This window comes from Catharus ustulatus, chromosome Z, assembly GCF_009819885.2.
Source record: "Catharus ustulatus isolate bCatUst1 chromosome Z, bCatUst1.pri.v2, whole genome shotgun sequence".
NCBI lineage: Eukaryota > Metazoa > Chordata > Aves > Passeriformes > Turdidae > Catharus > Catharus ustulatus.
Window position 1 is genome coordinate 1,173,507 of NC_046262.2, and position 11,577 is coordinate 1,185,083.

Sequence of the window (11,577 nt, forward strand, 5' to 3'; positions counted from 1 at the left end):
AGAGTCCACTGTGCTCACTGCAATAAACCACAGAAAGTAGCACAAAATCCTGCTTTTCTCCAGCCAAAAGCAGTGGTATTGCCATGTCTGAAAGAAAGCAGCACGGGAAGGAAAGGTTAATGGCTTTGTAGAGTTCTCTGCTGAGTGTGGCTTATGGTCTCTGTGAGGAAGGGGCAACCAGAACATCTGTCTGCTGAAAATCAGAGAAGGATTTTGATTTTCTGATATTCACTGTGCTGAAAAAAATTATGGTACTGGTACTGTTGAAATCATGTCTTTACTACTGGGTTAAAGTTGAAATAAACCTGTAACCACAGAAGGGTTGGAGCTGGAAGGAACCTCAAAGTTTATCCAGTGCCACCCCCTGCCATGGCAGGGACACCTCCCACTGTCCCAGGCTGCTCCAATCCCATCCAGCCTGGCCTTGGACACTCCAGGGATCCAGGGGCAGCCACAGCTGCTCTGGGCACCCTGTGCCAGCCCTGCCCACCCTCCCAGGCAGCAATTCCTTCCCAATATCCCATCCAGCCCTGCCCTCTGGCACTGGAAGCCATTGCCTGTGTCCTGTCCCTGCATGCCTTGTCCCCAGTCCCTGTGCAGCTCTCCTGGAGCCCCTTCAGGCCCTGCCAGGGGCTCTGAGCTCTCCCTGGAGCCTTCTCTTGTGCAGGGGAGCAGCCCCAGCTGTGCCAGCCTGGCTCCAGAGCAGAGGGGCTCCAGCCCTGCAGCATCTCCGTGTCCCCTTCTCCAAATGTGTTTTGAGGGGCATCTCTGCAGAGGAGTTTTGGCTATGGAGTGACTTTCTCCATTCCTGGAGGCTCTTGGTGGTGGTGGGTGCGTGGGGAGAACAGCTTGGCCATGGCAACACAGGGTTTGGGGAGGAGGAGGAAGAGGGTGCTGTACCTGGCTGAAGATCTCAGGGACCTGCAGCGATGAACAAGAAAATCATAGACAGCTCTCCTGGCAAGGAATGTCAAAGCTTTTGGGAGATTGAGCTCCACAACTTCTTGACAGAAGGGGAGAGCTGAGGGGGTTGGGCTCTGCTCCCAGGGAAGAGGGACAGGAGGAGAGGAATGGCTTCAAGTAGTGCCAGAGGATGCTCAGACTGGAAATGACGGAAAATTTCACCATGGACAGGTTTTTCTTGCCCTGGAACAGCTGCCCAGGGCAATGGTGGAATCCCAATGCCTGGAGTGTGTGGAGGTGGCACTTGGGGACACAGGTCAGTGGTGGCCTGGGCAGTGCTGGGGACAGGGCTGTACTCTGTTCTTGGAGGGTTTTTTCAACCCAAATGATTCTGTGATCAGTAACAACACTTCACTGATTTTTACAAAGCCCTTTATTTTTGATCTCAAGGCTTATAAAAACTGTTACTTAAAACCAAAATGTTTCAAACTTTACATATATACAGTATGAGAAATAAATTATGTTTTTTTAAGTCATACAAAAACCACAATATACAAATAGGGCTTTGAAACTTCTCTAAATATGGCATGGCAACAAATCACAAATACTTACTAAAGGCTTCACTTATCAAAGTGTTTGCATAAAACCATGAAAAAAAAATATCCCCAAATGTGCTTGCTTTGGTTGGAGTGAAGCTCTACAAAAACTGAAGAGATTTGCAGGCCTCAGAAGGACTTGCTAAGACTTCAGAACTCAGTGCACCACCTGGCAACACCATTTTTGAGATTGCCTTTCTGCATGCCAAAAGCTCAAGGGTTGTTATACCATTTCTCCTTCCAGAAAGAAAAAAAAAAAAGGATAAAAAGAAGAAAAAAAAGCAAGCAACCAAAACAAAACCTATTTCACCAACTGATAAGGCCCACTCTGCTGTAGCAAACAGGGCAGCTGTAGAGTCTGTCCAACTCAAAGCAAAGCCAAGATCACCTGGGACCACAGAATCCAACCAGAGTGTTATGACAATTGAGGGCAGGATGTTTGGCACTTTACTCAAAAATAAGGTCTTACTTATGCATTGGTACTACAACAGCTTCTGAGCAGAGGGGAGCAGGTTCTCAGCAGTTAAAAGGAGTGGTGCAAAGCTCTCCTGAGGCAGCACGGTGCATTGCCTTCCTCCATCCCTGTGGTCAGCACAAGGGCAGCTGCTCCTTGCCCCTCAAAAAGGGATCTGCAGGTGACACTGAGCAGGCAGAGAGGAGCAGCTGCCACCACCACCTGCACTGTGCTGCCCCAGGCACAGGGAAGGCAGAGCTCTGCCTTCTTATCAGGCCACACGTCAGGCAAATAGACATTTCAGTATCAGAGCAGATTATTTTTAAGGCAAGCAAAGGACAACTTGAAGTTAAGTGGCATTGTGCTTATCCCCAGCCCTTCCCTGGACAACCCCACACACCTGACCTGTGCTGGTCCCACCTTCCCACAGCCCACAGTGCTAAGGACCATGGCAACTCCTACCCTATGAGGTGCTAATTTGTTCCTGGCAGCTCTGTCACCCACAGTCTGATGGGCAGTTAGAATGGTTATTTGTCTTCTCAACTCCACTGGCAGGCAGACCAGAAGATCATTGCTGAGGTCTCGGTTTGTGAAGATCTCATCCATAGTCCTGGTTAATGGGAGCAGGGAAGGGAAAATGCAGCGTGTAACAGGTCAAAATAAGGTTAAATGCACAAACCAGGCTCCTTGGGAAAGGGAAAATGGAGTTTTAGTTATTCTAGGTCTAGGACCACGATTCATCAATTGCTCCTCATTTTCTTGCATCCAATCCAAGATGCTTTGTCCTGAAGAGCTAGTTTCTTTAAGTGCTACCAAGCCAAGGTATCTCCCAGGGCATCTTGCCATCTGCATAGTCTTTATGCATCTAGGTTGCTTGGTTGTGAGTCTTTAGGGGAGCCTTCAGAGCAGATTTGAGACAGATCTGGAGAAAACAGAGCAGAAATGATACCAAGTTAATGCACAAGTTAAGAGGAGTAATGAAGAATTTCTAAGAACTCATGGAATGCCAAGAACAGGTTTGGACAGTCCAGGCTGGTGTTTTATTCTGTCAAAGCTGGGCTTTGCCCAGTAGCTACTCAGTGGGAGCCTGCAGCAGACATTATGCAGGCTGCAAGCAGAAATTACAGAGCTTGAGCTAGACCCTGCCTGTGCAGCTCCATTTGGGATGGACAGATGTTTGCAGGCTCAATCTCCAAGGAGGGAACTATAACATTGCACTGACTTGGCAGAAACAGAGAGCTGAACAGCAAGTAATCACTCATGAACTCTGGGAGGAAGGATCATTTCCTAGAAAAAAAAAGGTGTGCTGGAGCTGAACTCAGCTCCTCTGCCTCGTGCACAAGCTGCACTGCACGAGCAAGCAGGAAGGGCACATCTGCCAGCAATTCTGTTTTATGGGGGTTACCAAGTAGCATATCAAAACAGCCTTTTATTGTACCTGCAGGAATGTTTACTCCATCTTCTGAGACTTGTGGCAGAGCAACAAGATTTTGCACAGGGGTTTCATTCACAGAATTGTTTGCTACCGTGCATAGCACAGCTTGCTGGTTTCTGCCAAACCTGGAACAGGACCAGCTCACATTTCTGAGCTGAGCTCTGCTGCCCAGGAGGGCTGTGCAAAGCTTGACTTCCATGGGGCTCTGCTAGCCCTGACAAGCACTTTGTCCTCTGGATTAGAAGTGACAAAGCTCCAAGTCTACAAACTGAAATTTAAGAGAGGACAAAAGGCTGGGCTGAATCCAAAGGAAAGTATAATTTAGTCAAATCAACAGGAATTCATTCAAAACATGACCAGAGGCATCCGAGGCAATCAGGTTGTCACTGCTGGGACCAGATTTTCTGGAAGTCATGAGGATTGCTCCTTGTGTCTGGGAAGTCCCCCAGAGGTTAAGCAAGGCTGAGCTGCTTTGGCAGTGGCAGAGCTGGACCAGGGGAAATCAGCAGGTTCTGGAGATGAAGCTGTAGGAGTCAGGGCTGTAACACCATGGCAAGTCCTCACCTGTGTCTGCCTCATGCAGCTGAGCTCAAACTTTAACTCAGTGATTTATTAGCAGCTCAAGGTCTTCCACCAGACCGAAAAGATCTTTGAGACAATGCCCTGCACTCCTTCTCCCTGTGTCCTGAGATGTCATCCCGTTTTACAGGGCACTTAATAGATGACTCTTAGTTACCTTTCCACTGTTACACAGATCTGGAGCATTGGTGCCACCTCATTTCAGCACCTACCACAATTAGGAGCAAGGACTGTGATACACCCATTTGGCAGTAAACATGTAAAGGTACAAGGTGACAATGCAAGGTCAAAAGGGAGGATAATATCACCTACTTAGCAATAAATATGGCATACATGAAAATTAAGTCTGATAGCTGTGACTCTTAGGCTAGAATTCCTTTATCTTTTTTGAAAGAAAAAGGGGTTTCAGGAGTAAAAAAAAAAAAAAAAAATTTAAAAAAAAAGAAAAGAGAAGGTTCTACTTCTCCCAGCCCAGCCACATGCATCATACAGAATTTCTCTTGACTGATTTCCATACCTTTTCTGCCATTCCTCTGTGCACTTCACAAACCAGAGCTCTTTGCCAGGTGATATACTGGTCAGCTGGGAGTCCTCCACACAGAAGGCAAACCTAGGAGGAGGAGGAGGAATCAGAATTGTTGTCTCCATGATTAACAATTAACAAGTAATATGGACTGCAGCTTATTCTAGGACAAGTTGTTTGGTTAGGCATCCATCCCACTGGACATTTTGAGAGACCATCAGCCTGTTGAGTGGCTGTTTTATTTCTTATTTCAATTTTTTAACTGGGGATCTTTGCTTCTACTGCTCCTGTGTTTCAAAGGAGCTGGGATGCAGAATACCTTACAGATGGCAGGCAATGTTTATTTAAAGCTCTGAATATGGGAAATCATCAGTGTCAACTGTTGCTCTTTGACAAATCTGGGTTACTTTCAGAACAACATTAACAGAAGATGTGGGAGTGCCATGCTATGTGCTTGGCAGCTTTGATAATTTTTGGATGCTCAGGTAACTCTGCATTTGCAGAGAATCAGAGAATGATTTGGGTAAGCTGGGACCTTAAAAATCATCCCTGCCATGGTAGAGAACCTTCCACTATAATTTTATGGTCAATTCAATGATCCAGGGATATGGGTTGGGTTTGGAAAGCCCTGGTTCCAACCCTCTGACAGATCCCAGAAGCAGCAATGCAGTGCCTGAGGGGTTGGTGTCACCATGTAACTGGTTGCAGTTTTAGGTCCTGCTGGTTTTGCCAAATCAGCACACTAAGCCTGTAAATAATAGCCATGACCATCCACGTTTCAGTACTTCTGGTGCTCAGTATTTTAACGCTTCAGGTACAATCTAAACCACCTTGAAGCACGCTAATTTAGTCCTCAGTGGACCCCACAGGATCAAAACAAAGCAAAAGAATATCCCAAATCTGCTCTGTGGTGACTAGTTTTCCTTAAAGCCTGTTTGCAGCCTGGTGCTGGAGAGTAACCTGCTCTCCTACACCACAAGGGAGCAATAGCTGGTGTCACCAAAAAGGAAAGGCAGCTGAGGATACCAACTACATTCAAAACACCAGCATTTTTTTGTTGGTTCTGGGTTGAAATTTCAGGTCAGTTCATGCAAGCAGCCTAGCATAATTATTACCTCTGCTGTGTTTCCCCAGATTTCACACGTATTCGTCTGATGTGGAGCTCCTGGGTGGCATTCACAGGCCTGTACCAGTAGCTCTTCAGCTCTTTCCACAGGTCATACCACGACTGGGACGTCCCCTCCCAGGTGAGCTTTATTTTCAGAAGTTCACCCATGTCCTCCTCAGTATACACCAGGAAGGTGTTTGTAGCGTTTAGGCCAATTAGATCCAGCCTGGAAGAGAGGCAGAGACTCGGCATTTTTTCCTCATGGAAGCATGCCAGGTGCTCCTTTGCTCCGTGCCAGGAGTTTACCAGAGCCCCGGCAGCTTATCAAGTGCTGCACGTTCAACTGTCACCAGTTAATTACTGATTACACTGAGCTCAGATAGCTGGTTCCACACAACGCATCCTGCACTCTGCTTGGCCATCCTTCCATGGCTTCAAGGTGGGGTTTGTGCCTGGTCTTTCTTTTGGGAGAGGCTAAATGAGGCCAGCAGTGCCTCCAGAGACATTTCAGACTATGTCCAAACGGTGGAGGGGAAAAGCAAGCCAACCGACCAAAAAAACCCACACACAATAAAGCAACGAGCCATGAAGACTAGCATGGGACTGGGCACATTAAAATGTTCTCAATTCATCCAGTAATAAATTATAATTAAGCTACTGGATGAAAAGCTTTTTTGAAAGGTAGTGAAGTGAGGCTGCTAGGCTGGGATGCAACGCCAGTGTTAGCAGAGGAAAAAGAATGCTGCCATCCTGTGTAGTCCCTGTGGCCTTCTTACTTAGGTAAAAACACAAAATCAGGTTACTCACATTTCCAAGGAGAGGGGCTCAGAGTCTCCGTTGGTGCCGTGGAGGGTGACAGAGAAGGTGGGATCAACCTCTCCCAAGCCCTTATAGCTGAAGACGTGCATCTTCATCTGGTAGTGGTAGACTGGAGAGAAAGGGGAGAGCAGTGATGGAACCAGCTGTGCTGAAAGAAACATTGCACAGCACTGCTCTGTGTGAAATAATGTTGGCTAGCACAGACCAGACCCTTCCTTTAGTGAGACAGCACTGATCCTTGCCCTTATTGATTACAAATTCGAGTTTTACACAACAGCAGCAGCAGCCCCACTCTGGGGACAGCCCTCCAGACCTTACATTGCTCCCAGGCTGAATTTTGCAAGCACAGCAGGTGAACTGCAGCCCTGCCCAAAAGGCGGAGCGTTGCTGTGGGCTGATTCCACAGGGAGGAAGGAGCACAGTGGTGCCACAGGACAGGAGTGCATCCAGCAGAACACCAACATCCAGAGCAGCTCTGGGGCGATGCTGCTCCTCCGCCTCTGCATCCTTCCCAACACCAACCCTGGGAGGCAGCACCCACAGGGAGGCTGTGCTCCTCCCGGGAGGGGAAGCCTACCTTTGAAGGGCATGTCAGCCCTGGTTTTCAGGTACATCTTGCTGTTCCTCTTGTGGCGGATCCTGCGGGCGTTGTAGCCGATGCCGCTGCAGCGGTTCTTGCGGCAGCTCAGGCAGATCCCCTTCTTGAAGCGGCTGGAATCGGTGCACTGGAACGCGAAGCTCTGCTTGTCCTGGTTCACCAGGGAGTCCACGAAGAGGTGCACCGACCGCTCGTGCTCACACTTAACAACTTCACCAATTGCTACAAAGGGCAGAGTTGCAAGGGATGAGCTTGGTTCAAGCAGTTGTCACCCCAGCAGTCCTTAAGATAAAGTGAGCTATGCCTTTCTGCTGCCCAACATGAGCTGAAACGCGGCCAAACTTGAACAGTTTTCCAACAGCAGCAATTCAGGAGGTTAGTGGGAGATGCTCACTTAGTCCCTCCCATGAAGGGCTTTAAGAGGATCCTAGTCCCAGCCTAAGACCATAGATTATGGTCAGGTGTTGGAGCAATAATGTGCTTCAGAGTAAAAGCAGGTGTAGTTTCTAGGAACTATTTCCAATCAGTTTAGAAGGAAAAAAATGCTTTCATTAAAAAATCATCCCCCAGCATCAACCCAAGTATATTTGTGAGAAGTCTACACAGGTAAAGAGAACTTACTGCCATAGGCAATGGCTCCCAAGACATCACTCAGGCCACAGCCAGGCTGGAAGTCTCCCCCGTTGGGGTAGATGTCAAGGTGGCCCACAGGCATCTGGATCCCAATGCTAACACCCAGTGTTTCCCTGGTGTAGGTGTGAAGGACATCCACAAAGTTGGCATCATCAGGGGAGAGGCGCCTGCTGGGGTCCACTCCTTCAAACATGGGGCCAGCAGGATCCAAGCCTGGAGTCAGAGACAGAACACATGGGGCCAGGTAAGAAATGGAGATATTTTGTACAGAATATAGCCAGAAGCCTGCTGCTGGCAGGTCTCCTCACCAGCTGACACACAGTACCAGCCTCATTGCAGGTACTGGTCCCCAAAATGCCTTCACCATGGGCTCATGGAGGGAACAAACAAAGATGTCCCACTCCACTTTTGGGGCAGTACAACCCAACAGCAGCACCATGATCAGATTGCCTGCTGGAAGCAAAGAGTCTTCACCAGATCGTGGTGAAGAGATGGTTCAAGAGGCAGCTCCAAACACCAGAAGAGGTTTAACAGCCCAGGGACAGCAGCCAGCCAAAGCTGCCTCGGTTACATTTAGTCTGTTTTCAGACTGCACGTATAATAATTTAAGCAGCAGCCAAGAAATCCCTGCATCTGAGATCCCATGATGGGTTTGGGATGCTCTGTTAACCTCTGAGCCTCACCCCCAACCAGAAACTGCACTCCAGAGAATTTCTGTAACTTGACTGTTGGGTGATTTTTTTTTTCCCTGATTAAACAAATAGAGACATTTATTGCCAGGCTCTGTGGAATTCTCACTGCCAGTGTCACATGCAAATCCTTAATACAACCCCTTGTACTATGCCCTGAGTTCTCACATGTTGAAATCAGCTTTCCTCTGGAGCTAGAAGCAAACTCTTCGGATATTTCCCAAATGAGGGGGTAGAGTTGTTCAATTTTTTTTTTAAATCAGGCATTCTGTGGGACAAACAGCACCCAATAGCTTTTGCTTCCATTAGTTTATGAGCTACAACTACAAACACTGCCACTCAGAGCAATAGCATTTGGATAGTAAGAGCTTGAGCTGGACTTATTTCAAGCCTACATTTAAATTGAGACAAAACCAGGAGCAGTTTTCCTGGGTAAGGCTTTTTCATTGAAGCCTTGCTATAACTGACATGAAGAGACCTGTGCTACCACAAGCAGAAAACTTGTCATTTCTGGAAGAATAACACCAAAACAGCATTCTAGCAACACAGGAAATGAGCCTCTTCGGGGAAACTCACTGCCAGGAAGGACATGGGAGAGACTTAAAAAGCCACTTGCCTGTAATTCTGCCTATAGTGCCATGGACGTGGTTACCAGCAAAGCCAGCCACATGGGCACCCAGGCTGTACCCAATCAGGTGGACATTCTCAAGCTTGAAGAGGGGGTCTTCCTGCAAGGAAAAGAAAACTCCATGAGAGTTTGATCCTCTGCCTTTCAGTGCATCCCTGTCTGCAGGAATGTAAAGTCTAGTTCCAAGAAGAGATTGGACAGAGAGGGCAGATAAGCACGCTTTGTTTTGCATTTCAAGACAAAGTTTGAATAGCACAGGTGGTTTACCCACGTTCCAGCCCCAGGATTATGATATTCTTTATCATAAAGAATAAAACTTTCCCCTGGGAGCTGCCTGCAGACTCAGCACTGGCCGTGGCCTCAGGTACCAAGTGCAGCACCATGGACCTCTCCTTCCCCGCTCTCCTGCCAGCCCCGTGCTGGCTCTGAACACCCACTGCTCAGGCAGCACTCCCAAATCTGAGCTGCACTTCAGCACCACTGATCCCAGCACGCTGCAAGGCAGCATCTCCAAGAAGGCAGGGCAGCAGCACTGCAGCTATGAGCCATCACCCAGCCAAGCCCTGGGCTGGGTGTTACAGCACAGCCTGCCCTGCTGGTGAGCCTTGGAGCTGGTGAAGGCTCCACAGCCTTGTGCAACAGTCCCTCACCAGCATTACAACAGAGGCTGCTCTTAGCTTGCACTACCTGTAACCAGTCAAGCAACCTCGCTATGGTTTTTCCAACAATCTGCGTGTTGTTCACGGCATCGGTGTAGAGCTGGTGAGCAAGAGAGAGCCAGTCCACCACGACCACGTTGGCATCCTTCTCCCTCTCCTGCAGGGCTGACACCAAGCTGTCAAGCCAGGTTTCGAACATGCCACTCATCTGGAAAGAGATTCAGGTGTCAGTTTCCAGCTCGTAGGACCAAGATGACACATCCACAGTCGAGTTACTTGCATGTCATTTACATATGCTGCTCCAGCTGCATGCTGCTCCTCCGCAAGCCCTCAGCAATGCAGAAAGAGCATGCATGCAATGGAGTAAGAAAAACAGGTTTTGAGAGACTCTGGCTGTAATTACCCACTTGCCTTTTAGGGCAGGAGGGAGAGGCATTCGTTACGTGCCACCTTATCGCACTTTTTCTCAAGAGTTTCAGAAATTCTGATGGATTGCAAAATTATTCGCCAGACCTGGCAGTGCAGTTTGTGTAAGCCCTGGCAGAGCTGATAAGTCCCCTCATGCCACACACTCAGCCTCATCAAATACAGAATTAAAAAGCTTGATAAAGTCTGCATGCCCTCTTGTTTCTTTATCAAGGAGCCCACGTAGCAGACGTCAGGGCTGGGCACTCAGCTATGATTACAGGAGGTCTACACACATGCCTGTCAAGTCAAGCGTCACATTCATAGTGGTCAGTCAGTTGGATTTGAGTGCCATGTGCACATTATACAGCTATGAAGTGATCTTGAGCAGTTATGAATGACTTGGGTGATTTCAGAGTTCCTAAGCCTGACCCCAAGCACTTTGCCCCAGAGATCTCAACAGAAGTGCATCTTTTAAGAGAACGTTGTGCTCAGTACATGAAAAGTTTTCCCAAATTCCTATATTCTAGAATGGTTTGGGTAGGAAAGGATCTTAAAGATTATCTAGCTCGAACTCCCCTGCCACAGACAGAGACATCTCCAACCAGACAAGATTGTTCAAAGTGCCATCCAGCCCAGCCTTGAACACCTTCAGCGATGAGGCAGCCACAGAAATCCCAGAAAATAAATATTCTGGACACACAGCCCATTTGCAGGGCAGCTCGCTCTGAGTGGGCAGACTAAGCACTGCCCGGGATTCTTCACACTCACCGTCCAGCCGTGAATGATGAAGAAGGTTTTGGCTGTCACGTTGAACTTGCAGTCCTCCAGGCACTGCTGCTGGCCGATGGCGAGCGCGCACCCATCCTCACCGGCGTGCGGCGAGGAGCGCAGACCGAACTTCACCCGCGCCTTCTGCGCCGGCACACGCTCCGCGCTGCCATCTGCGAGCCACGGGAGAGAAAGGTCAGCAGCAGCCTGGGAACCCGCCATCCCCGCCAAGGGACGAGCCCGCTCCGCCGCTGCCCCGGTCCCGCGTGGGACCGACCGCGCTCACCCACCTCCCGCCGCGGGCAGCGTCACCTCCGCGCCCCGCGCCGCGACGGAACAGGACACGGCGCTGCACAACAGCAGGAAGAGGCTCCTCATGGCTCGGGAGCACGGGCGGCAGGGCGCTGGAGCAAGGAAGGGATGAATGGATGGACACACGCTCGCACGGACGCGCGGCGGCGGCGGCGCCGCTTTTACGGAGTGGCACCATGGGCGGGGCCAGCCCGCCGCGCCATTGGTCACGCCTCCCGTGACGTCACGCTCGGCATGAATGGGAGGCCACGCCCCCACGTGGACGGGGGTGTTCTCGGGGGTCCCCAGCAGTGACACCCCTAGGGACACAGGGGACATGTGGGGGGTTGGTGGCACTCACAGGAGTCCCCAACACTGACACCCCAGGGACACAGGGGACATGTGGGGGGGTTGGTGGCAGTTACAGGAGACCCCAACACTGACACCACAAGGGACACAGGGGACATGTCGGGGATTGGTGGCAGT

General features: G+C 49.5%; 1 protein-coding gene across 1 annotated transcript; it reads right to left on the reverse strand.

Moving 5' to 3' along the window:
- Positions 1–1,318: 1,318 nt before the first annotated feature.
- Positions 1,319–11,261, reverse strand: LIPG (lipase G, endothelial type). Its single transcript, XM_033086238.2, has 10 exons — positions 11,091–11,261; positions 10,801–10,973; positions 9,653–9,832; positions 8,954–9,065; positions 7,637–7,861; positions 6,995–7,237; positions 6,406–6,526; positions 5,606–5,824; positions 4,485–4,577; positions 1,319–2,875 (listed from the first exon to the last, which is right to left on the reverse strand). Exons 1-10 carry the CDS (start codon positions 11,176–11,178, stop codon positions 2,854–2,856), a joined length of 1,476 nt encoding a protein of 491 aa, XP_032942129.1. The 5' UTR covers positions 11,179–11,261; the 3' UTR covers positions 1,319–2,853.
- Between the last annotated feature and the right edge of the window lie 316 nt (positions 11,262–11,577).